Genomic DNA, 27,253 nt, shown 5'->3' on the forward strand with positions numbered 1-27,253 from the left:
CCCGAAACCGTGTGCAGAAAACAGATATGATTAAAGACCATAATGGTGTTACACTCAGATAGAAACCAAAGCTACGTTTTTAAATGGTCAGTTTTTATTGATCACATTCCAGTTAGCAACGACAGACATAAAGAAACATAACTGTGACAAACTGTACATTCTCTTCCTCCTCCAGTTCTTTACATCCTCCCTTCCACTTAAGTCAGACACTCCTCTCTTTTGGCTCTCTCTTCCTTTTTCCGGCTCTTCATACAGTACTCGTCAATTATTGTCCTTCCTCCACGCTCCTCTTGTTCAGAGCTCCTCGGAGTGGAAAGCTGAAGTTCAGAAAAGAGAACGACGTGTGCATCAGGCCCAGTTATTGCAGGTGTGAATATTAAACCCCAAACCTGTAGGAAGCAATAACTATTAAGCTGCCCGCGTAACATAATTATCTTTTCTTCTGTCTTTCTGCTGTTGTTTTGACCTTGTACCTCTGTAAGTTTCTTCTGTTTAAAATAACTGTGGCTAACATATATTTCTGCTACTCAATCTGAATAAGAGCTATTAGGTGTTGTTGAAGTATTGTGAACTACATTAGCGCTCCAGTTCAAGTTTTCACTACAGTTAATTAGCAGTATTTTTAATGGGCCGTTGGTTCTGATAATTGAATGAAGAAGATGAGACTGGAAGTTTATTTTTATGCCTAATATATTTCCACAATTAAGCGGGTTAAAAGGGCGTCACATTCATTATAACTGTTAGTCAGTGAGTGATTACGTTCTGACAGCTCCATCATCTATCTGCACGGCCTGGATTATAATGATGGGCATATCATTTGCTTTTCAATACATTTCCATGCTGTTTAACAGTCCTAATTCAGAATATTAAAGTGTTTCATGCATTATTTGTCTCGAATAAGATGTCAGGGAGATAAGCGTCTTATTCACAATGAATCGTCTTTGTCATGAAATGGTTAATTAGTATGAGGGGATGTTTTCTTACATGTGATGGTTTCAGTTAGCTGGTGAATACCTTCCTCCTCCTCATCAGGAGCTACCAAACTGGCTGCAAAAGTCCATATCATCTCCAACCAATCGGTGCTCTCCTGAGCCGTGACATCAACTGGGACTCCAGCAGGGCTTGATTTTATTGGACGAAAACCACCTTAAATGAATAAAGAAATAGAACAATATATCAGAAAACAAAAAACAAATATATTGTAAAGCAGATGATAGTGGGATATAATGAAATATTTAGATAGAAGATATTTTAATGAGTAAAATTGAACTCGAGAAAGTAAACGTGAACTATGTGCTTGCCTTTAACCTTCAAACCTCTCTTAGCGATGGCAGACGGAGGAGGGAGACCTGAGGGCGAGAGACACATGACGTTTTCAGAGACATCATGATGGGAAGTGTAGAGTACAGCTTGAAGAGAGACAAAGAAAAAGATGCAAAGAGGGAAAAGACACACAGGCGAGAGAATCCATAAAGATAGATACAGTCACACAGAAGAACAATCTTTATATTTTCAATCATTCGCACTCACCTACAGCTTTAGATGTATTGTTTTGCTGCTATGAGCAAACATGATAAAAAAAGGAATAAAAAAACATCACACACAAAACACACTCCAATTTACAGAACATGTTAGAACTTACTGTATCTCTCGATGAGGCGGAGGACATGCTGGATGAGAACACGGCAAGAAACGGCAACAACTCAACCAAGTTTTCAGCAGCATTTATATATAACTTCAGTAGTCTGAAATTGCAACCTATTTCTAATAACACACACCCTTTGTAAAGGTTTATAAGTTGGAAATAATACCTTTATTAATGATTAATTAAAAAATGCAAATGCTTTATAAATCAGTTATAAGACAGTATTAAGAATGGATTTGGGGTTGCCAGGTTCGTGTTCTTCCTCCCCCAGCAGCTATACCAATTATTACAATTTAAAATTCAGACTTAATGGCTAATCATACAAATGTATTCATTAACTTAATAACTTTTATAATTACAAATGCTTTGTTGTTGAAACCTGTAATGCTGATTGATGACTTAGAACACCATTAACAACTGCAGACTCAATGCTGTCTTCAAAAGTTAACCTTAACAATTAAATAATAACTTGACAATGAATGTCTAACCAGGCATGGAGATTTTTAAAACAAACCCAAACATTCTTCCTTTTTAATGGTTTATGACCGATCTTTACAGCATTAATAAATGCTTTATTAATTAGTAATACAGCTGTCAACTACAACTTGTGAATCCTTTATAAAGGGAAACAGTGGGTAAGGTCAGGGTTCAACGGTTAAAGGTTCTGTAGGTAGGATTGCGAAGATCCAGGACTTAGCCAAAGAATTCGAACATCAACAACTTCTCAGTCCCTCCCCCCTTTCCACTAAAGCCCAAAACGGTCTCCTAAGCCCCCCCCCTACAAGGGAGAATGAATGCGTGTGCATGAGCAGTGATTGACACGCAGTTAGACACCCCCCCCCCCGGCCCTAATTGGTGCATCTGAACAGGGAGCTGTGGATTTTTGCAAATCGCACTACAGGCTATAAGTTAGTAATAGTAAATTACCTATTTCACGTAGTTCTACTGGAACATAGGGGCAGTTTTAGCAAATAGGACAGAAAGTTAGTTTTATAAGTCTTACCTACTGCACCTTTAAGGAGGCATTTCAAAGCCAAGCTCCACAATTATATCTAAAACTATTATGATTATTTAATTTTTCTACATGGACACTTCTTTGCTATTCACATCGGCTTTGTCCCAGCGGCTGCTCTCATTAATCTATCTTTTTTATATTCCCTCTCCCAGGTGGAAGACACTTTGTGCCTGTTTGTTGCCCAATGTGGAGGAGTCGTATAAATGATCCTCATAAACAGCTGATTAATGCACTGACATTTCTTTTGATTGGCACTCCAGACAGAGACACCAGGAATAGAAGGCCAGCATTTCCCCCCCTGCTAACTCTCTGTTGTCCTTTCATTGCCGTTACTTATTCATTCAGTCTCTCTTCCGCTTTACCTTTCTACCTTCTGTCCTCTTTTGTTTATCCCTCTTATTCATGTATCTTCTTCTCTCTTCTTTCTAAAAAAATCTATTTTCTGTCTCAGTCTTATTCCATGATTTCATCCTGTGTCTCTTTTTCGTCTGCCTACTTCTCTCTACCTTTTATTTTTGTGCAGTTTAGCAGCCACATCAAAATGATAAAACACAAAGAAAATAAATTAAATATACACATTGTGCCACAGAGATAAAAACAAAAAAACCCAGGGGGCTTCTGAAAAACCTCTCAGAAGAAAAGAGCATAAAGTAGCTGGAAGAGATGCATCTGAGCTGGATAAGAAAAGCTAAATGATGCAGAGTTTTGTTTGATTGTTTTGGAGTAAATAAAAACTGGATGGTTGTAACATTTCCATCTGTCTCAATCTAAGTAAGTTCCCATTTTAGAATAATCACATACATTATGTAAGAAGTTGCCTCATGCCTCTCTGTCAGATAAAGAAGGAACAGGAGTTTGATGAGATGACCGATTAAACTGATTTAATTGGCCTAGTGTGTGTGTCTCTGTCTCACCATTTCTATTCTTTTCTGATGCTATGTTGTCTATTCTCTTTCCCTCTCCACACACACACACACACACACACACACACACACACACACACACACACACACACACACACGCACACACACAAGCTCTTTCACAACAGGGAGAATTGTACTTCTTCTTTATTGTCCAAGAATGTCTCCTTGCTGTTTCATTTACACACACTGGCCTTTATTGAAATGTCATGATGGGAGTAAAGCCTTGTGATTAAAAATGCAGCCCAGCATTTTGTCATTGTCAACTTGCATATTTGCTTCAGAAAATGGAAGATAACTACAATGTATAGGGGACGCGTTGCTTTTTGTGGGCATTTACTCCTCAGCTCAGCACTATCCTTAGCCCTGGGAGAAACGTTTCTTACTCTTACGGTTGATATCTCTGCATGAAATAAATAATGTCATTGAGGGTCTCAATCCCAACAGGCCAACAGATTTATGTCGTCATTAGACACAATAGTCGTAACCCACTACCTATGTCTATTTCAAGCCTGTGTATCACACAGCTTCTTAGTCATGTAGAAGGTAGAGGAAACACAGATGTAGCCTATACATGCAATTTCCCACTAGTAACGCAGACACACGTTTTGAGTTGTCATGCACCTAAAGACAGGGATGGAGAATACACAGACTGCTGACAAATTAAAGGAAAACCTGAATAAATGAGTGCAACGGAACAGTCACACAGATGCCAATTTACCTATGGGAGATTTTTGAGGAATATGATGTCAGACAGCACTCTCTTTTTTCCTTTAATATGCCATCCATCTGTAGCTGAGAGGCTTATAAACAGTTTGCATTTCAACAGCAGGCAAGAACAAACATGTCACTAACTAAGTTAACAAAAGTTTTACATCAGGAAACAATGCTCAAAGGGTAAATCATCTCTGAACACTTAAGCTAGCACAGCGGGTAAGCTAGCCACATATATTCCTAAAATCAAGCCGTCTTGACAGTGCTAACCTTTGACAGAACGGAGAGCTGGAGAGTCCAAAATCGAGAAAGCTATCGTAGCTTATTAACTGTGTTGCACCACTGAGTTTAATTAAACCCTCCTTTATCGTAGCATTGCTCCACAAAAGGGAAAAGGTTTGCAGATGGTTATGAGACAGCAGTCAAAAGGTACAAAATACATCTACTGAGCTAATGAGCTAGCTACTCGGGGTGGGAATCTCATGGCACCTCACGATTCGATTCTGATTCAGAGGCTAACGATTTGATTCTAAACTGATTATCGATGCATCTCGATGCAACAATTTCCATGTATGATTTTTAAAAATATACATATAAATCTGAGTTTGCTACTCAGTTTGCTAATCACTTCCTAGACAAAGCAGCTAGACAAAGTTTAGATTTTGACATATATTTGTCACACACAAGTTTGAATGAAGTTTTAATGAAATGTCTACTGAGGTTTTTGTTTTGTAGTCATTCCATGCTTAAGCCTTAAACATGCTTGTGAAAGTCCCCTTCTCTCCCAGTAATCTTCCATGTCAGAGGCTCAGTCATGTTTAAAGGTGGAGAATTGGCTTCTCAGAACATGAAGGTGTCAGATGTAATGTGATAAAGTAGATGAACAGCCTATATGTGTTTTGCCTAAAATCATTATGTATGTCTTATTAGATCATGTGTATATATACAAAATTAAATTTATTTTTTATTTTGGCCATTTTTGTGTGTTTTTTTTCTGCACTCTTGCCTACAATCTAAGTTGTTGTCCATTACCCCATCCTCTTTCAGTCACTCTGTTTTATTATTTGTACTTGTCTGGAGACAGTAACTTTTAAATAAAAGTCAACACATTCAAAATATATATATTTTTAAATCGATTATTAACTTATCTGAATCAAGAATCGAATCGTTCTAGAGAGAATCGCGATGCATCTAAGAATCGATTATTTTTCCCACCCCTACTTGTAAGTAACGGGACAGTAGTGTAAGGTAGCAAGTTGACAGCTGGTGGAAAACATGTGCTGATGATACGTTTCAACCAATAGAGAGCGCCAGGCTATATGTGCTGCTTTAGTGTTGATTTACCCTTTAAAATGTTACAAACAGAGGCTCGTGTTTGAAATACTGGACACATACTAGACAAGGATCATGTATAACTTTATCATCCCTGGTCTGGGGCAAGCAACGCTGTAGTACAAGCAAGCAGTCAAACTGTTAGTGGTTTTGCTGTTGTTGTTTTTACCAGAAGATAAACACACGGGGTCGTCACAGTATGATGTGTACTCTTTGGATGGGATGGCAGGTGATGGACAGCATGAGGATGGAGAAGAGGTGAAGGGTGGGGTTGAAGAAAGGAGGAGAGTGAGGAGAGGAGTTAAAGATGGATGTGTTGGATGTGTGAGGCAGGACTATCCTTACACGGTAGGATAGTCCAAATAGCCTACATGTTGATGTGTAGTAGTGGTGGGGGTGATAAGGAGCAGTAGAATTGATAGAGAGGTCATTATCACAGTAAATTAACCACACACTGGAATTCACAAAAATCATCAATGATTTCCTGTTGTGTGGTTGGAAGATCGGAGGCAGTTTGACCTTTGTGTGTTCGGTCTGTTAAGATCACTACATGTTAATGCTTTACTATTATGCTTATGTGACTATAAGCTAATGCTTTATTTTACAAGTCGATTTTTCTGAAACATTTTCCTATCATTTCCAACAAACAAAGCAATAGAATTTGTTACTAAGTATAGAGAAAGTAGGGATGTCCCTGAAAAAAGCTTAATTTATATAACAATATACTGTATATTCATTCATTATTGAAAACCTCTTTTTCCCCATACTTTAAATGTTCAATGCTTGCCTGTAGACAAATTTCACATTTTCTATCTGACACGCCAGCAAATAATTGTGTCTATAGCGATTGAACGCTGTCTAGATTCTTCTAGATTTATTGCCGAATAGTCTACATCAACGACATTTTATGTACGGTTATTGTTCCGGTGCCGCCGGAGGTTCCTCCCAGGGGTGTCACACACTGGGGGTGGAAATAGGTACCCAGGGCTCTCATGTGAGGAGAGAACCTTTCTAGAGGGCCCAGAATTGTGTGCTACGCCCCAGGTTTTGCCAGATGTCCCTCATTTTAGGTCGGATGTCCCTCACCTTCCGCTTTCTTTATTTTGGCATTCTAAACTCCGGTTGATTTGGGAAACATCCTCTGAGCTAGAACTGACAATCAACTTTTGCTTTAGGTGTAAAGTCGCCTAAATAAAAAAAATAGTTAGGTTTCATTTCTTTGGCTAATTAGCGTCCCAGATTTTGTGCTGCTGAACAAAATGCATGCTGAAGAGTGCGGCACGTTTGTTCTCTCTTGATTTCTCCTGTTGTGCTGCAATCAGACGTTTCTCTTTATCTCAAGATATAAATGAATGGGTGAGCAGAGCCTTGTAAGCCTGATCACAATGCCAGCGAGTAGGCAGTCTTAAGCAGAACGGAAAATGTTTGAAGGAGATCTTGACTGCTGCATTTACTTTAATCAATCAGTAACATAGTTGCGTTCTCAGGGAAATGTATCTTCTGTTATCTCATGACAACGAAGGAATTAAGTGTGATCACAGAAAACGAAACTTGATCACTCAAGACAATTAACTTATGGGCTGGAGATAAGATTAGAAATATATGACGAAACAAAGCTGCTCTCATTTTTGTAGTGCAGCAGGCAATGTATGTCATTTTAAAGTAGTACATGTCAACCAGAGAAATCATAACTTTAAATTAGATAACTACATTTTTTTATTAAATGATGACTGATAACTCCCTGTGACTGTGTTATTAGTATGCATGTTAACAACAGGAAGTGCCCTTTCAATCCATTCTACCAGTGATGACATTGAAAATGGGAGTGAGGGAGTGGATAGACCTCAGTATGTACACAGCTGTATTTCTACACTTGTACATAAACTATCAACTGGTGGGCTAATTTTAGAGTCTAGGTGAAGATGTGAGTGTGATAACTCTAAAAACAGTGTGTCATTTTTAATTCATCCGTCTGTCAAGTGAAGGAAAACACACAACACACCACTTTAAATACAACCAGCACCACCATGTTATTATTAACATGTGCTGAAAGGAAAAATAAGATGCCGTGTGTTTCCCCTAACTCGACACACGTACGTTGAAAATGACGACCTTCATTAGAGCACGTCCACTTTTGAAGTCTGCTTCAAAAATGCCTGAAAGGTTGTTGAAAAATGCTCAGATGCAATATGGATGTTTAATATATGATACTTGAAGAATGGGTATAAATGAGTTGAAGGAAAGTGTCATTAGGTATAATAAAACATAACAAGCACATTACAATCACATTATGATGGAATTATAATCATCGTTGAATGGTAAAATTGATAGCAAACCTTCATTTGAAATGTAAAGAATCTATAAAAAGATTAAAAAGACAATAAAAACTGAAATAATCAACAATGAGTCGTTACCTGTCAGAGTTTTATAGTCGAGCAAATCAAAAAGAACAATGGCGACTCCCGACCATGTGATGACCAGAGCCACAACCAGCAGCCAGGCCATCGGTGAACTAAAGGTCAAAATGACATCATCCAAAAATGTCTTCTGATTGGTCTGAGCTGGAGGGACCGCCTCCCTGCCGTTGGCTTGACTGCTCATTGGTGAAGAGAGCTGAGGACAGGAAGAGGGGTCGGGGCAGAGAGAGAGAGGGAGACAGAGGGAGAGAAAGAGAGAAGAGAGAGAGAGAGAGAGAGAGAGAGAGGGAGAGAGAGAGAGAGAGAGAGGGAAGTTTGAAACAGCAGGACTCGACTACGAAAAAGAAAGGAAGATAATGAAGAGAGCAAGGAAGAGGGACATAAAGAAAAGTGGGTTACACTTTACTTGAAGGTATCTACATAAGAGTGACATGACACTGTCATGAACGTGTCATAAATATTATAAACAAGTCATAAACGTTTATGACATAACGCTTATGTCATTAAAGGTCCCATGGCATGAAAAATGTCACTTTATGAGTTTTTTTAACATTAATATGGGTTCCCCCAGCCTCCCCCAGTGGCTAGAAATGGTGATAGGTGTAAACCGAGCCCTGGGTATCCTGCTCTGCCTTTGAGAAAATGAAAGCTCAGATGGGCCGATCTGGAAGTGTTTTATAGTCGAGCAAATCAAAAAGAACAATGTCGACTCCCGACCATGTGATGACCAGAGCCACAACCAGCAGCCAGGCCATCGGTGAACTAAAGGTCAAAGGTTACCTCCCCTTTCTCTGCTTTGCCCGCCCAGAGATTTTGGCCCGCCCATGAGAGCGAGACATCATGGCTTTCAAACGAGCAAAGTGGCAGTTGGTCAAGACCACACCCCCACCCTCTACCTTGCCCCCCCCTCTCTCCTCCTCAATAGCTACAGACACAGAAATGGCACATACTAAGGAAAGCTCATTGTGGGACTGGCTCTAGTGGCTGTAATTCTGCTCCAAGGCTGAATTTTGGGAAAGAGACTTAGTCAGATACAGTATTAGGGGACCACTAAGGTCTATATAAAAGCATCCAAAGAGCACCATCTCATGGGACCTTTAAGTGTCATTCGGTTTTTGTCATGACAAGTTAGGGTTAGGGTCATGACAGTGTCATGTCACTCTTATGTAGATACCTTCAAGTAAAGTGTTACCGAAAATTGTCTGCTTTCCAACCACATTAAAAAATGCCAAAAGAAAATGCAAGAATAGATTGAGTTGAAACCCCAAAATAGTCTGTGTCTGCTAATAAAGTGAGATGACATAACACAAATATTAGCTAATAACATAGCTAAAAGCTAATTTAAGCAAATTAGAGTAATGGGATTCGAATTATAAATTGCTGTTTTGATTAACATTTTTGAAGTCACAATTTAGTATTTCACTAAAGTGTGATTTGAAAGAGAATAACAAAAAGCCCAAACCTCTGTGCCCAGAATGCTTCTTTTGATCACCATTTTTTTTTTCAGTTAGGCTCTCTGTTATAAACTTCTAGTCTCCAAGTCCAAAATTGGGGGAGCACCCCTTTAAACATGCATTCACAGATTTTTTGGGTCATCAGGGGGCAGCAACAAAAAAGCTGGAAACACAACTTTGACATATTATCACCTTTAAACTTGATATGGCGAACTTAGACATCTAGCACATGAAGAGCAACCAATCAGCATTCAGTTTTTTGCTGAAAGCAGCTGCCTGCTGCGGTGGGAGCTAACCAAAACAGTTATGTTGCCAACCTGAAAACCAAAGCAATGATTGGAGCGACACTAAAAAGGCTACATAGAGCTGACAGGAAATGTACAGTCGGTGGATCATTTTCTGTTTTTTTGTCACTATGACTGTTCTCTGAGTTCTGTAATGTCTCTAAGTTTTCCAAGTTCTCTAAAAAATTGCCAATCTCACTATTAAAATTGTCTTTAGCATTAAAACAAACCTGAAAAAAAAATTCAAAATAAATGAGAGAAATTGTGGGGTTGGAAGGTCTACTTTGCCGTGAGGTCTTTGGTATGAAAACACAAGGTTACAGCCAATGGTGGTATTGATACTAATGTCCTGATATTGATATCTTCCCACCAGATTCACCACTAAACCCAATTTGTGTAACTGTAATCTGTGCTTAATATGAGTAGCATCTACAGTATAAATGTAGTACAACAGTACAACATGCCTGTCTGTTGCACTCATCTTAGCATGTCTTTTTGATTAATGCACACAGCAGCAGCTGTGCTCAGTGAATAATTCAAGTATATTTTTATTTATGTGAGGATGAGGATGAGAGAGAGAGAGACAGACAGAGATACCCGAGGTGATGAGGAGATTAATTTCCATCTCACTTTGAAAAATCTGCTCCACAAGACAAATTACTTCTCCAAAGAAAGTTTTCATCATTGTATGGCGACGGGGCCGTGTGCCATAACATGATTATGTGCCTGCGTTAGGTTGTTTGTGTTCATTATACGGCCTGAGATGATTTATTTTTCCTTCTGTTTCTCTGCCTGCCTCACACACAGCGTATCTGCAACTACAAAGTGATAGCTACACTGTTGTGGAGATTTGAATTCAAATAGGAACTGATATATATGCCCTTCTCCATATTATTAATGAGGCCCTGAAGGATGCAGAGCCACGTGAGTCCTGTGTGCTCTGTGCTGGTCCAGCTGAGGCATTTAACACCAGTCATTATGACAATCTCGTTGACACAATTAGGTGGCGGTTTGGCCTCTAATGGTTCTCATCTTCACTGTCAATTAATAGCCGAGTGTAGATTGGTGACAATGTCCCCCTCGTTCCTCATTATACTTATACAGACTTACTCTCAATGCTTCAATGAGTAAATTGCCCATATTATAGCCTATTATGTAGCCTGTGCACTCAAACCCAGGCGGTGTACTCGACTGCACAAGACTATTAAACCGTGAATGCAGCAAGTATAAGAGCTAGATGCAAAAAGCAAGAGTACTTTGGCTTGGCTGGACTAACCCGTTAGAGGGCCCGATGGCAAAACGTCGATGTTGGGCCCCTATTAACCCTTGTATTGTCCTTGGGTCAAATTTGACCCGTTTTCAAAGTTTTTTTAATACAGAAATATGGGTTTCCTTTGAACCAAATTGCCCCAAAATAACATGGATGGTTCTGTAAGTTCTTCAGGTAAAATCAATGATTACCTTCATAAAATGTTTGGTCTTCTATTAAATTTTGTAGCGTTTGAAAAAAAAAAATGTTTTAATGGTTTCAAAACAATATCCTGGCAAAACTTTGACATATACCAGTCAGTGATTAGCCATTGAACATTTTCTGATTTTAACTATTAGTCCAAATCATTTATAATTTAGGTTTATAAAATTAGGTATAATTTCATATAAATGAGTTTTGTTGACCATAAATTTCAAGAATAAGTGTAAAACTTGTGGTAAGAAGTTAGTCTTAGTGTTGCATTTAAGTGACAAAAAGGTTTAAAAAAGGTCTCAAAAGCATCTGGAAACAAACAACAAAAACGTCAAAAAACTGTGTTAATTTTCAATTTTGGAGGGTTAACAAGGGTTAAACCCTCCATCAACCCACAACCAGTCCTCTGTGCATGTATACCTCCAAGTTCCCATCAATGATGGAGCATGGATCAGACTAAACATGGCAGCTAAATTATATGCCCTGAGACTAGTACTGTACTCCAGAATAGTCGACTATTCAAATATTTGACCATCAAAACTATTATTCGACACGGGCGCATTATTGTTGCATGATGGTTCATCTGTGGTTTTAATTTGGTGCAGTAATGATGTACTGGCAATGTCTCAGATATGCATGTAATTACATCAGATATGCAGCAGTGGACGGTGTGGGTAAACAAGTCATAGTTGTTCTGTGTGACTGAAGACACTGCAGTGCAGGCGGTAAAGCAGCGGACATTTTCTTGAGCGCTAATCAGGAGTGCAAATTGGGGTTAGCTGTAGCGACAGTGAGTAACTGTCAGTTTATCAGGGACACACAGACGTTGGATTTTTTCTCTTTTTGCACTTTCATTATGGCATTTCATTGTGGTGAATAGTCTAACTTTTCTAATTTTTTTATAGCCTATTTTCTTATATGATGTGTCCTTATGACAGCTTGTTCCACTGTGTGTCAGCCACTATTGATGTTTTTCAATAAACAAATAACATTCATAAACTTCATGAAATCTGTGGACTTTTGGGGAGTAGTGGATGACTACTAAACTACCCTATTCGTTAATGGCCTAATGAGCACAATATAAACTAAAATAATAAAGTCTTACAACAAGATTTTGACATAGGGCCCCCTGACAAGACAGAAACACAAGATTAGTTAATAAATTGAAATTATCAGATTGAGTTGATAGCTGATACATTTTTGGCATCACTCTGCCTTCTTCAGATCGCAAGTAATATTAAGTGATATAGCTGATATTCAGTAATGGATGCCTCTAAACTTTTCTCTGCTCATTTTTGACAAGACTTCACTGTTACAATACTTTCATAAAGTTGGGGGGAGGTGAGAGAGAGAGAGAGAGAGAGAGAGAGAGAGAGGAGAGAGAGAGAGAGAGAGAGAGAGAAAGAATGGTCAAAATGAATGCAGCGATGTTTGAAATATGTAAACATTTAGTCCTCTAGTGTCCCACAATGCAATGCAAAGAGTAAACTCACTCAAAAAAAGTGCCTCTTATTTGTAGAGTTTGCTTAATTGGCAGAAGCCTTCCAGTTTGATTGATGGCACATGTATTGCATCACTTTCTGTTAGTTTTTGATTTCTTGTATACGAACTGCAAAAAATCTATCCATCGACTGTACAATGTGATCCAGGATGGTTGTATATTGAGAACAATTGATGTCTTTTGATTCAGCAGGTTGTCTCAGGCTGACCTTTCTATTGCTGCATTCAGATAAACTACAAAATCAATTTAACATAATTCTGCCCACGCACACTCGAATGTGCATTCGAGTCAAGAAAGCTAACCATTGATCTGGTGAACAACAGCAGGCGAGTGTCATTTCAGAAGTAGAGCTGAGTGAGTGTGTGTGTGTGTGTGTGTGTGTGTGTGTGTGTGTGTGTGTGTGTGTGTGTGTGTGTGTGTGTGTGTGTGTGTGTGTGTGTGTGTGTGTGTGTGTGTGTGTGTGCTGAGCATTGATCTAGTGAAGGCCTGGCAACGGCTGGTCAGGCCGACACATTGATCCACAGCAGGTAAAACAGTCACGATGTTCCAATGACAGAAGGTCGGAGCACAGTCTGAATGTCATACAGCAGAGCGAAGAGGAAAAAGCTGCTATCATCCACTTCGCCACTATTCTCCAAAGCATCAAATTACAGTATAGTTCTCTTCCATAGCCCATGTTTTATAGTAACTGTCGTAGCTTGAGTCACAGTCTGCAAACATTTCCCCTTCGCAGTACGTATTTATTTGTCCTGATGACCCAAACCACCTGTTGTTAAGTGCTTAGCTGATCTTCACACACACACACACACACACACACACACACACAAAAAAACACACACACACACACACACACACACACACACACACACACACACACACACACACACACACACACACACACACACACACACACACACACACACACCACAAGGACACCAACTGCTGCTGCTGCCTCCTCCACACCAAAGGAATGAACAGAATTAGAACGATGTGGGCGCAGGCTACTATCTGGTGTTTAAGGGCAAATGAATGGCGACAAAAGCAGTGTGGAGCGTGTGAGTCATTCAACACATCCTTATACCTAAACGACATCACAGGTTGATTCCCAAAAACGCCACATATGACTGTTCTATTTACTGCCGCACATCTTTTTTCTTCTTCTTTCGTTTCCTGTTACGACCCTTTAGATTTATCTTGAGACCCTGTTAAGGGCCCTGACCCCTAGGTTGGGAACCACTGTGAACTACAAACTGTATATACTGTAGAGTAATGAAAGGAGCTCCACCTCGAGCAGCTACAACAGTGAAATACTTTTGATACTTTTAAGGTCCCATGGCATGAAAATTTCCCTTTATGAAGTTTTTTAACATTAATATGAGTTCCCCCAGCCTGCCTATGGTCCCCCAGTGGCTAGAAATGGCGATAGGTGTAAACCGAGCCCTGGGTATCCTGCTCTGCCTTTGAGAAAATGAAAACTCAGATGGGCCGATCTGGAATCTTGCTCCTTATGAGGTCATAAGGAGCAAGGTTACCTCCCCTTTCTCTGCTTTGCCCGGCCACAGAATTTGGCCCACCCATGAGAGAGAGACATCATGGCTTTCAAACGAGCAAAGTGGCAGTTGGTCAAGGCCACACCCCGACCCTCCACCTTGCCCCCCCTCTTCCTCCTCAATAGCTACAGACACAGAAATGGCACATCCTAAGGAAAGCTCATTGTGGGACTGGCTCTAGTGGCTGTAATTCTGCACCAAGGCTGAATTTCGTGAAAGAGACTTCAGATACAGTATTAGGGGACCACTAAGGTCTATATAAAAGCATCCAAAGAGCACCATGTCATGGGACCTTTAAGTACATTTTGCTTACAGTACCTATATACTTCTCCCAAAGTAGAATTCTGACTGCAAGATTTTTTACTTTTTTTTGTATTTTTGCATTGTTGTATTGGTACTTTTTCTTGATGATAAAAATACTTCATTACTTGAGATTACAATATCAGCTGGCATTAAATTAAAAGCAATGAAGCAGGTTTTTTTGTAACAGAATAAGCGGATAAAAGAAATCTTAGCTTATGCGCACAGATAATGAAAGCAGGGAATTACATGCCAACCATGTCTCTTCCTTACATTTGAAAAATTACATATGGCCCTGTCAGAAGAGTAAAAAAAGAGAGAAAACAGGTAATCGATCATCAAAAGATCACATCAAAGCGAGTTTTTTTTTCAAATGCAATTGTTCCCAACCTGGGGGATCCCAAGACACACCTGAGAGATCCGAGGATGATACAAGGGAAAAGAAAGAAAAAATATAACATTTCTTTCTCATGAAATACTGAATACTTTCAACTCTTCAAGCCTCTACAAATCCCTCACTTGAAACAATTAGGCTAGTGTTTGATTGGACGGCTCATAAATCATGCCCACGTGCCCTAATCTGTGTTAAGGAAGCACAAGTACTGCACAGGTCAGGTTGGAAGCCACCGGTTTAACAGGTGCGTACGAGAATGAAGAGTGAGTTCCAGACAAGAGTCTATGAGCAAAAATGTTCAACTGATCATTTAAAAATGTTTTATCTCATGTGCACACTTGATATGCTTGTAGTCATAACAAAAAATACATATCTGCAAGTGGCAATATAAGGATACAGTGTGGCATTTAATGGATTAATATGTTGTTTAACATGGTTTTCCCACATAAAAGTTTTTAAAAACTCTGAAAAGGGGCTGGAAGCACTATTACTACTTATAATAGAAACATTGGAGAGATTCAGCCATACCTGTTTGAGTCTCACGGCAGGTTCAGAGAGGAGGCGGAAGCACTGAGAAGCTTTCTGGACCTATGTTAACCATGTTAACCAATTGGGCCTTTCATCGTGATCTGCAGCGATAGTTTCAGCATCCTGTCTGAACCCGCTGAAACAGCTACAATAACACTGTGTTGCCAGTTTATTTATTCTACAAAGTAAAAAAAAAAAAATCACAACGTAAGGATACATTAATGAGACTTAAAGGGGAACTCTGCAGAGTTTTTTAGCTTAATTTACCTTAACTGAACAGCTTCGGAGTCACTGGAATGGTTATATGACATTTTTCGAGTTGAATGGTGGTCGTCTCGCTCCCCCCTAGCGCCTGTGAGCGGAAAAACCGCGATGTAACGAATTGCTTCACGACACTGCACACATACGCCCATTCAGGAACCGGCTAACAAAGTAGCGATGGAGTTTTTCACACTATCTTCGTGGCTGAGCCGGCAAAAATGAAAGCATTGTCGGAGGAACAAAGAAAGAGGAAACGGCAGACTGACCGAGCAAGGAGTCAGACACAAGTAAACATAGGAGCTGCCAAATATCTATTCCGAAGCTGTAGGGGGAGCTCTATAGAGAAACTTGCACGCTAACAGCGAAGAAATGGCCTAAACTGCATAGCGCCCCTTTAAGTAATGTGTACAGCAAACCCAAGGGAGATAAAGCAAGACATTGTAGCTAACATGTAGATTATAACACAAATGTTCATTAGTTTTGATTTATTTGACCATAACATTAAAAGTCCTTAAACACCATTAAAGTTTTCCACCTTATAAAGTTTGGCAGTATATCCTTAGCAGCTAACCTTTAGTAGATATTTTAAATGGGAATAAGAAGGAATAACTATGTAGACCTCCAGCATGCAGTATCAGATCATTATTAGAAAGTTCAGCCAGAGCGACATGGATTTTTACAGTACCTTGGGCTTTGAGTTTGCTGGATGTTTAGTGATAACCTTCAGTCCTTCAAAGACTCTGGAAATGCACCGTTACCATAGAAACGTGCATGTAACTCCTTCGTTAAATCCTCTTTGGCCCCAGTTGATTGTGAGAAAAAGACGATTGAGGGAAAACGCTCAAACCCGCCAGCAGAAAGCATACAGCGATTGTAGTTAAGCTGGATCACAGCAGGTCTAAAAATACACTAAAACCTTCCCCACAGGAGAAAACGGAAGGAAAGCCAGAAAACAGCTCTTTGGATTGTTTATTGTTCTTGTTAATTTCAAAGTTCTTCTTGAAGGAATCAGTTTGTGTCCAAGAGTCAAAGTTTCTGATCAGTTTCTAGCTGGTTAACTGCTAGACAGTAAAACAGAAAGAGAGAGAGACAGAGAAGGGGTTGACATACTGAGAGTCACCCTGCCCCCTCTGAAAGTCCAAAATAGAGAGATAGTGGAAGTGAAAAGAGGGGGGAAGACAGTGGAGCGGAAGAAAACAGGGGGTATAGGAGCAAAAGGATCAAGGAAAAGGAGGAAGCGAAAAGAACAAAGTGAAGAGGAAAGGGTCTAAAAGTCTCCTGTGCCGTGTGTATGTGTGTCTCGGAAACACAGAGTTTATTAATCATGTGTTTAATGATGGAGGCAGCCAGAGGCAGCTAACAGCTGATGTTACATCAGTGTTCCTCCTCTGAGAGGCCCATTATTGCCTTCCTGACCTCACCTATACCGGACCTGTCCACTGCAAAGATATCAAGTTAATTCCCTTACACCTCTAAAGTGACTGAAGAAGTGCTATCATTGATTTAGTTTCATTGATTATATGCTTTAGTATGATGGTGGGTCCTCCAACAACAACAACAGCACCAGTTACACAACGGGAGACCAAACTTATTCACTTTGTGCCTTCGACAACAACTTTAAAAATGAAGTACTCAGAACATTAGACTTTTGAATCTCCCAACCATCCTTCCAACTATTCACTTTCTCCAGGGGAAACATATTTCCTCCTAATATTTACACCTTTTCAAACAGAGGTCAAAGTGAAGAGTAAATAAAGCAATAAATATCTAGTCGAGCCCCATTCGAGTTCTTAAGTCCTGTCAAAACCTGTTTTTGATGCCCAGTTTAAACGAGGGTTTGTGTGCAGTGGGAAGAAGTAACCTGACCCCCAGTCTTGCCCTGGGAGCCTGCGCTGCAGAGGCTATAATTAGAGATACAGATAGCAGCTGGTGTTAACATTAGACTGGACTGCTTTATATGTAGGGCGCACAGAGGGGGCTGAGGGCTGGAGGACATAACGCAACACAAATTAACACACACACCCACGCGCGCACACACGCAAGCACACACACACGCAGATGCAACACATAAAATTCAGGTCCTAAATTCTGTAAGACCATATACAATTAAAAGTTAGGGACTGTTGGAAAATTACTGGGTTGGGGAGGGGGCTGAACTTCACATTTCACTTTTTTTTTAAACCAAGACCCGACCAAGCATTATTAGTGTAATATTTTCTTTGGATCCTCTCCAGAAAAGTTTTGACTACCTCGCCTTTAGCCAAATATATCTGTCACATGTGTCCCACATTTCTGTCTCCTTTCTTTTCTTGGCTCAGCCACCCAATAAATGTTTACTGTTAGACACATTTAGATTTTTAGTTATTTATCTGTCATTTCATTTTTTTTTTGTCAGATAGACACACACACACACACAAACACACACACACACACACACAATGTGTATACCCAAGAGATATGTTCTAATGAAGCAAACCATCCAAAGTAACTGATGAAACTAACAGCAATCAACAAGAACACTCATGTCTCTGTGTGTGTGTGTGTGTGTGTGTGTGTGTGTGTGTGTGTGTGTGTGTGTGTGTGTGTGTGTGTGTGTGTGTGTGTGTGTGTGTGTGTGTGTGTGTGTGTAAAAATAATGTTTTTTTAAAAGTAAACGACAGCAGTCTTCCCCATAACGACAGATTGGGTTGTCTATTCTCCAAAAGTATGAGTAAAGTACAAGAACCTTGAATTTGTACTTAAAGACAGTACTTGTAAATGTACTTAGTTACATTCCACTGTTGTTTACAGCTTACTCTATAATCTACAAGAGAAGACAAAAACGATCTCATTACTGTAAGTGAGACTTTGTCGTGTTCCTGTAGACCATTATATTATTATTATCACATATCGTTGAACAATCGTCACCAGATAATTAATCGTATGCCATATTTATTCTTTACTGTAAAAAATACACATCTATAGTGCCTCTTCTGTCTTCATGCATTTAGGTCTTAGAAAAGCACAGGTGTAACTAATGATATTAACAATGGCTCTGCTCCATTTAAAGGCTCTGCTCAGGTGTTTTCACTTATTCTGGTTTATTAGAGCTCCGCTCAGCTTGAAGTTTAGAATGGTATAATTTCACTTGCACTTCAATTGCTTTCAACTATTACATGTCAACTGACATGATGCATTGTGATCTCATGGTAACCTAACAGCAGTTGTGGAAGAAGTATTCATATCCTTTACTTAAGTAAAAGTACAAATACCACACTGTAAAAAATACTCTGTTACAAGTAAAAGTACTCGAATCGATCAAAACAGTTCTGTCAATCAACTAAATGCTTAATCATCTAATCATTTCAGCTGGACTTGTAGGCCGTTATATTGTTGGGTAGTTTAATTTATAATAAAAAATTGTATTTAATAAACTATATGTGTTTTGTGTGCAAAAATCTAAATTTTTAAGTAACTAGTAACTAAAGCTGTCAGATGAATGTAGTGGAGTAAAATGTACAATATTTCTCTCTGAAATGTAGTGGAGTAGAAGTAGAAAGTGGCATGAAAAGAAAAGACTCTTATACTAATTACTGTACTTATGTACCTTAAATTTGTTCTTAAGTACAGTACTTGAGTAAATGTACGCATTGTTATATCCCACCACTGCCTAACAGGTAAGCTGTTGCACAGAGACTCCAAGTTCATACAGTGAAATCATCAGAATGCGTCCAAGCTGAACATGTTTAACATCAGCAAAAGTCCAAATCTTGTTTCTTCTGGATGATCACTTTTTTAGGGTGTGTCAAGTAGATTATTACAGGCAGTTTTCAGTTTTGCTGCTTGAATGCAATGCCATCTGCATGATCTGCTAATCACCTAAGTAAATGAAACAAAAGGCAACAGATAGGCCTAAGCCTATTACAGTAAGTTACCATAGATACTGTAGTTGCCTCACTGCAAAGAAATGTCTATTTTTATGCATGGACAGGAATTTCAGTGTTTCGTGAACCAACACTTTAACACACGCACACACTCACACACATACACACACACACATAAATAAAAAGTTTTTGGGTATAGGTATAGGAACTACTTTCTAGTAGTTTCTAAACTGTACAAGTGTGGTATGTGTAAACCATCGGTACCCCATAAATCCCAATTTAACTCCTGTATGCACCATAATCACTTGGTTGCAATGACACCCCAAGGTACTAGCTTAGTGACAAAATGCAACTTCCTGGTGTTTTCTAATGAAGCTCAGCGCAAATTCTTTCAGGAAGACTTCTATGACTGCAATAACCACTATCTCTCCCTAATTCTATTCAGCTGTTAAGAGGCGTGCACTCTTCAGTAAACAAATCAGAATTGGCAACGAAATCATGATCCAATCACAGAATGACATGTTGCTTTAAATGTCCCTCATTTCATGTATTCATGTTATTCATTGTTCATATTATGCTCATCTATAATAAATATTTGTATATCTGCAACAAAGTCTTTCCTGATTGAATGAACCCTACAGTCTGCGGACACAAGTCAGAAGGCATACTTGTTCTAGAGGGTTCCACACCACATGGCAGGTTTGTAGAAAAGTAGAAAAATCGATTATCTGACTTACTGGTAACTAATAAAAAAGCTTTTAGTGGACATAACACTAATTGGAGTCTTAAAGGTGTGACTTAAGGCCCAGACACACTGACCAGACGGCCGACCCTCAGCAGAAAAGGCAGTTGGACTGATCATTCTCCCCGAGTTGGTCAAAAAAGTGCCTCGGAACACACCAAAGCGACGTCTCCATAACAGCAGGCGGCGCTAATCTGTTTTGTCGCCCAAAAATGAAAACCGGCAGCTGATTGGACGAATGCGTCACGTGGGTCTGGTTTCTCCGGAAATTCAAAAACAGACTGTCATGGTGGCTTGTTCAGAATACAATCTCATATTGTACTAAAATAGTTCACCGAAACGTGTTTCTGAAAACATTTTAAGCGAGAAATAGGCCATGCAGTTGCTGAATCTGTCTTCATTTCAGTTCGACAAAGGTCAGTTTAAAAGATTTTCGTCAGATTTTGAGAGACTCTAGTCACGCTCATTATGCTCCCCGTTTCCGGGTTAGCACTCTACCAATCAGATGGATCATGTGAGTCCGACTGCCGGCAGTGATCGCCCCGCCGATTATACATGTCAAATCGGCTAAAATGAAGGCCAACGGCCCCTCGGACGGACGACGGCACGGAACACACGGAACAGACTCGAGTCACTGACCTCGCCAGACTGTCCAACAGCCGATTATCGGCTCGGTGTGTCTCGGCTTTTAAGGTCATGCCAGTAGTGACATACTAGAATTTGTAAAGTTAACATGAAAACCTTTACGTTTGCTGAAAGGCATGAAGGAAGTCAGAAGTTGCGGCTACACAATGCAGAGCCTTACGTGTTTGGGTCTACATGTGAATTGAAGCGCTGCTGGAAGTGCAGCAGTTCTTGTTGTTGGAGCAACGTTTTGGTCCTGATCAGATCCAGCTGTGTCTCCCAGCTGCCACAGGTGTGTGCCTGTGCTTGTTCACTGTCCATGGTGCTGAACAGGCGGGCACGGATAGCTCTGCCGCTGTCTGAGGTTCTGAACCTTAGCCAGGGCCCGAGGAGCTGTGAAGTTCTCTGGGCTGAGGATTTCAAAGAGCCAAATATATCCTTTCATTTTGAAAGTGATGCTCTGAAGTTGAGTCTCATGCAACCGTTAAAAATCTCACAGCAGGAGGTTTTTGTGTGTTAACTCTTCAAAATGTATCTCTCTGTAAAAACAACACCCACAAACACACACACACAAACACACACACACTCATGGCGTAGCATCGATGCTACGCTGGGCTTTTAAGGAGTATACAGACAGAACAGTTTTCACACATTTTGAGGTTTCTGGCAGGCCCAAATCTAAAAAGCCTATTTTACATTTGTGTTGGCACTTCATGCTGTTTCTAATGCCAGATTTAACAAACATATTTGGCTGTGACCAACTCCACCACTGACTGCAAAAGACTAAAAAAAAAAAAAAAAAAAATGTCTGCGTAGCTTTCAATTAGAAATGTATTTTGGGTCCACAGGCTGGCTCATGCTCTGTGTGCTCCGTGTTAGTAATGCTGCCACAGGGCCACAGCAACCTGTTTTGGACGTGCAGACAACTACAGGCCTTGAACCAGCAGAGAACGGCGATAATGGCACAGAGTCTATGATTTAAACAGAAGTGAAGAACACAACAGTCACACATCTACCATACATTTCTGTCTCTCTCTCTCTGCTTCGTAATTACTGTCTGACTCCTTCACCTGCCTCCTGTTTTGTCTCCCTTTTTTCTCTCACCTTGTAGCTTTCCCCCTCCTCCACACTTCTCTTTGCTTCTCTTACTTTATGTCCTCCTTTCACCCTCACCTCTTGGTCCACTCTATTTCCCTCTTTCTTTCCCTTAACCTCCTTTACTTTCTTTATCCAACCTGTTCTAGTTTCACTTCCTCCCTCTCCTTCCCTTCTGCTCCAGAAATTGCTTTCTTTACGTCTCCCTTCCTTTTCTCTTTTCACCTCCCGCACTTACCTATCTCTATCGCTGTGTCTCAATTTGCGTACTTCTGTACTCACACTTGCTATTTTAAGTGGAGAATGCTTGTCACACTGACAAGTATGGCAATATAATGGCAATGGTATGGAGTATGGAATGCTGGACACTTCTCACCCTCTGTGGTCGCCATCTTTGCTACGTAGATTAAGGGAAAGGACCACTGAAATTGTGGTGGTGGCTGAGGAATACTTTGGCAGACAACAATAGGTGGCGGTAATGCCCCGCCCAGAAGAGGGTCAAGATGAGGTTTATGGCCATGTACAGTTTAAAGCAACACTATGCTGTCAAAATTCAAAAGTGTACTACATGGAAGTGTACTAACAGAAATATCCGGATTGTGACACAGCATATCTCTCTATACCACACACTGTCCCACTGTGTTTCTTTCCCTCTCTAAACACACACATACGTGCGCATGCACGCACGCACGAGCGCACGCACACACACACACACACACACACACACACACACACACACACACACACACACACACACACACACACAGCTCTTCTTATTAAATTAGTAATAATGTCACCATCCTCCCTCCCAGGAGGCCAGTGTTATTGACTTCATTATGCAAATGTAAACCAGCCCACAGCTATACTACTGATGGGATAAGACACACACACATACACACACACACACACACACACACACACACACTGTGCTGGCCAGGAAAGATTTCTTGCTGTTTCAGATAATTATGTCAACCAGTGGAGTTGATGTGTGTATTAGCATGAAATCTGCTAAATCCAATGGGCCTGGGGCTTTTTATATCTGTCATTGAGTGACAATGTGTTAGTATAGAATACAATACAATAGAACAGTACAGAAAATGAAAGCCCACAATGTAAAATTTGTATCTGAATCTGTCACACATTTGTACTGCTCAAGGTATAAAAAAAAAGAAGAAATTTATAGTAGATTTTTTGAAAACTCTCTGTACCTCAGCATCCTGTAATCGAAGACTTAGTGGTTTGATATGTCTTAGTGTCCTTGAGCAAGACACTGAACTTGGAATTGCTCCCGATGTGTGTATGCGGGGGGAAAAGTCAATTTAGCAATGTCTGCTAATGAACGTTTCATTTTAACATATTCATTTCTATTATATCAGACTTAAGAGTGTAAAGAGACAGAACTGTTTTCAAAGATTCCTTTCTCACATTTTTAGATTTTCTTGGCTCCCCAAATATAAAAAGCCTATTTTACATTTGTGTTGGCTCTTCATTTTGTTTTCAATGCCAGCTTTAACAAACGTATTTGGCTGTGAACAACTCTTCACAAACAGACTGATGGCAATGCACGTCAGGTGGATGTATCCAGTACCTACCTGAATGGCCCAGAGTGCCTTCTGCAGTGATTTTGGCTTTGTGGCTCAGTCAGGAAGTAATTTTCTTCTCATTTTGACTCTGATCTGCCGCTCATGCAGTTTTTTCCCATCACACTGGTACTCACTAGTCACAGTCGCCAAACCACGCTGTGTCTTGATAGAAGTTCACAGACCTGGAAACAAAGTACTGGAGAGTGTACAGTAAACAAACATGCGCACACACACACACACACACACACACACACACACACACACACACACACACACACTTGGAAACACAGTATTGGCAGAGGCAGGCCAGACAGATGGAAAGACAGCAGAGAGCAGGGAGGAAGTGGAAATTAAAGTCACAGTGTCAGGATGAACATTAGAGCTCAGGGTAAATGTACACTGACTGACTGAGGTCAGTTATCATTTTAACATTATTATGTAATTTATGCTATATTTAGCCTATTGAGATAGCCTTTAACTTAATTTCTCTCTCTTGATTTGACTGTTTTTTGTTGTTATGTTTTAAGCAATTTTTTTATTGTTGCATAAAAGTCTGTTAAGTGCAATATCAATACGTAAGATCTGGTCTGAACTACATTTTGACAAATTGTAGGGTATGCTAGCATTGCCATTGTTAGCTTGTTAGAATGCTGGGATTATGCCTCTCTTAGCGTCATAGAGCAGCTAACATGGCTGTAGACTCTTAGTCTTGTTAACGATGTTACAAAAAAAGCTTGTATAGGTCATTCATAGGTAAAAAGAGAGCAAGACAGTTTGAGTCTAATAAGCTAATAAAAGTTGGTAAGAGTGACATTAATACCAAAGCTGAATACAAATACAAAACACAGTGCGTTTAAACTGAGAGCAGAGTGTTGGTTTCAATTGGTGATTTCTTTTTTTTTTTTTACAGAGATTAAAGTGTAACAAACTCACAACCCAGTCTCACGTCAGTTCGTGATGGCATTACGAAATTAAATCTATTAGAACGTGATACCCTCACGTTATTTTGAAGATTTACGTGTTGGGGTCACGTTTTTTATACTAATGTATTTCAATGAGAAGCATCTTACGTAATCACAGCACGAAACTTTCTGCCAGTCGGGCTGCAGCAGAGAAGCTGGATACAGCTTTGATATTATTGGTATTTTTCGCCCAATAACCGCTGTTTTAATCTTAGTCTATTTCGGCCAGGGAAGCTGGATTGCTTTGTTGTTTATTGATATTTTTAAAACTATAACGCTACATCTTTCAACATGTATTTAGCTGTTATCATGGTATAACCGAATACTATTATTAAAATAATACTATACTATTATTAAAATAAAGAAATGCATATATGCATTTCTTTATTTTAATAATAGTATTTCGGTCTTATTGCCGGTAAATATTACAGTAAATAAGACAGAACAGTAGGTTACGATATGAGCGAGCTGGGCGCAGCATTCAAAGCCGATGTCCCACGATGCACGCGGGCATTCATTCACAGAATCAGACAGCGATCAGCGGGTCTTTAACGCCTGTATCACTTCAATTTACGTTAGGGATCATGTAGAGCGTTGTTATAGCGACTACAACAACGGCAGGTGATCAGGACCCCGACGTCACTTCTTTCAGCGATCGATTGATAGCTCTCCTCCAGAGGGACAGAACTGCGTCCATGGCAACGCTATGCTATGCATGGCAACGTTGTGTTATACTTAGCAACGGTCTGTTATCAAGAAAATAAAAGACCGTATTCTACATTAGATTCGCAAGCATGTTAATATAATATATAATCGTGGTTTTGTCACCAGAAAATTGCTGTTTGTCTTTTGAGTTTAAAAATGGCGAGGGGGTGAAAAGATAAAAATACATAATATTCGTAATATTGATGTTTTTGTCTAACGTTGTATTTGAGGAGTTAAACAATAAACATAGCAATAATAATAAAATACAGTTTCATGTATTTGTCTCATGTACTGTTTGCTCACGCCCGGGCGGGCGGCATCAATCTGAAATGGAACGAAGCCCACTCACGGCGCAACGGCAGAAACAGGAGCCGAACACGTCCGCCCACCCACCCCGGAAGAACTACAAGTGCTCAAGCTTTGTAACAGATTATGGGGGGCGGCTATAGTGGGAGTTGTAGTTTTTAAATATATTGGTATATTTCTCATATGTAGAAGTTGGTAGTGTAGAATTTTGGATACACCCTGGGGTTTTTGGGATGGGGAACACACTGGTGTCATCAGATTTTAAAAATCGAATCGTTAAACAGGTGAAAATAGCTTATTACCATATTTTACAGTGCTTACAGTGGGTAAACTTTGGTGACCATATCTACATGATAGCTGAGGTCCAGAGCTTTTTATGTGTGTTGCACCTTCTGTTGCTAAATGACATCAGCTGAAGACTCCTGTAGTGGCGTAGTAATTACCACTTCGGCAGATAGAAAAGATTGCTGCACGTAAAAAATAAAACAAATTGCTGCACGTTGTAAGCGTGAGAATTTATACAATAAAAATACCAATAATGAAAAAATTGTATTTTATGCTAAGCACTTTGATTTGCCTTGTCGCAGAAAAATACTAGGCCTATATAAACAAACTACAGTTAAGTGTTTAGAACTACAGCCTAATGGCTTGTTTGACTAATGGGCATTTGTTTTGACTTGTAGGCTATGTTGTGAAAAACAAAAAATAAAACTACTTACAAAGAGAAGCATTTTTCATTTTATTTTCCATGCATAGTTATTTAAAAACGCAATTTTCTAAATTTGCAGTTGATGAATGTTAATAGCAAAGACTAAAGGGGAAAAACAACATAAGGATATTTATGTATGGGACTTAATTTGATTTAAATCACACTGTATTATTAGTTGTTTTAAAGAATTTATGGTAGGCCTATCATTAATTATTATATTCAGAAGATGATCCTGATATCAATCAGCATGGTTACAGTACAGCTTGTAGCTATAACCTCTGTAGCCTTTACTGAGACTACCTTTTCAAAATTAAGAAGGGGCTAGTTTTAGGAAGCATTTTAAGCAGATTTTTGCTGAGGTTTTTGTTCACAGAGATGTATATAGCTTTGTATGGGTACGTGTACACAAACGTGTTTTGGCATTTTTGGCACACTTCTGCCTCAGCCTACTGCACACAGACACAAGTACATATTCTGCTAAAATAGAGACCAGAATGTGGTGCCAAACCAACAATCTCATTCAACCATTTCACAAAATGAGGAGTTGGTCGTGACATGGGTCAGAGGGTATCAGAGGTCATAAATGATGAACCAATCAATGGGCTCTGCTCCTACAGGCACCATGGTGTGTATATGGACAACACCTTTGGCTGGAAGGCCCGTGTTGAAAGTGTGTCTTATCATTTAGAGCAGACACTCACAGTGAATCAGATGGTTTATGTTATACAAGGCTGCATTACAGAGCATTTTAATATGTCAGCAATATCTAAAAACATCTAATTTAAAGCTTACTTGTAAGGGGAGCACAGAGAATATGGTCTGATCAATCTTTATTCTCCATGCCAAGTAGCTCTATCCTCTGACAGAAGAAATGGGTACCCTAATGT

At 39.7% G+C, this 27,253-nt stretch overlaps 1 protein-coding gene across 1 annotated transcript; it reads right to left on the minus strand.

Annotated features, from left to right (window-relative positions):
- Positions 1–72: 72 nt before the first annotated feature.
- Positions 73–23,715, minus strand: LOC120547182 (triadin-like). Its single transcript, XM_039782657.1, has 6 exons — positions 23,694–23,715; positions 8,041–8,239; positions 5,796–5,837; positions 1,302–1,349; positions 985–1,146; positions 73–317 (listed from the first exon to the last, which is right to left on the minus strand). Exons 2-6 carry the CDS (start codon positions 8,225–8,227, stop codon positions 295–297), a joined length of 462 nt encoding a protein of 153 aa, XP_039638591.1. The 5' UTR covers positions 8,228–8,239; positions 23,694–23,715; the 3' UTR covers positions 73–294.
- Positions 23,716–27,253: the final 3,538 nt, after the last annotated feature.

This window comes from Perca fluviatilis, chromosome 18, assembly GCF_010015445.1.
Source record: "Perca fluviatilis chromosome 18, GENO_Pfluv_1.0, whole genome shotgun sequence".
In the NCBI taxonomy this organism is placed as follows: Eukaryota; Metazoa; Chordata; class Actinopteri; order Perciformes; family Percidae; genus Perca; species Perca fluviatilis.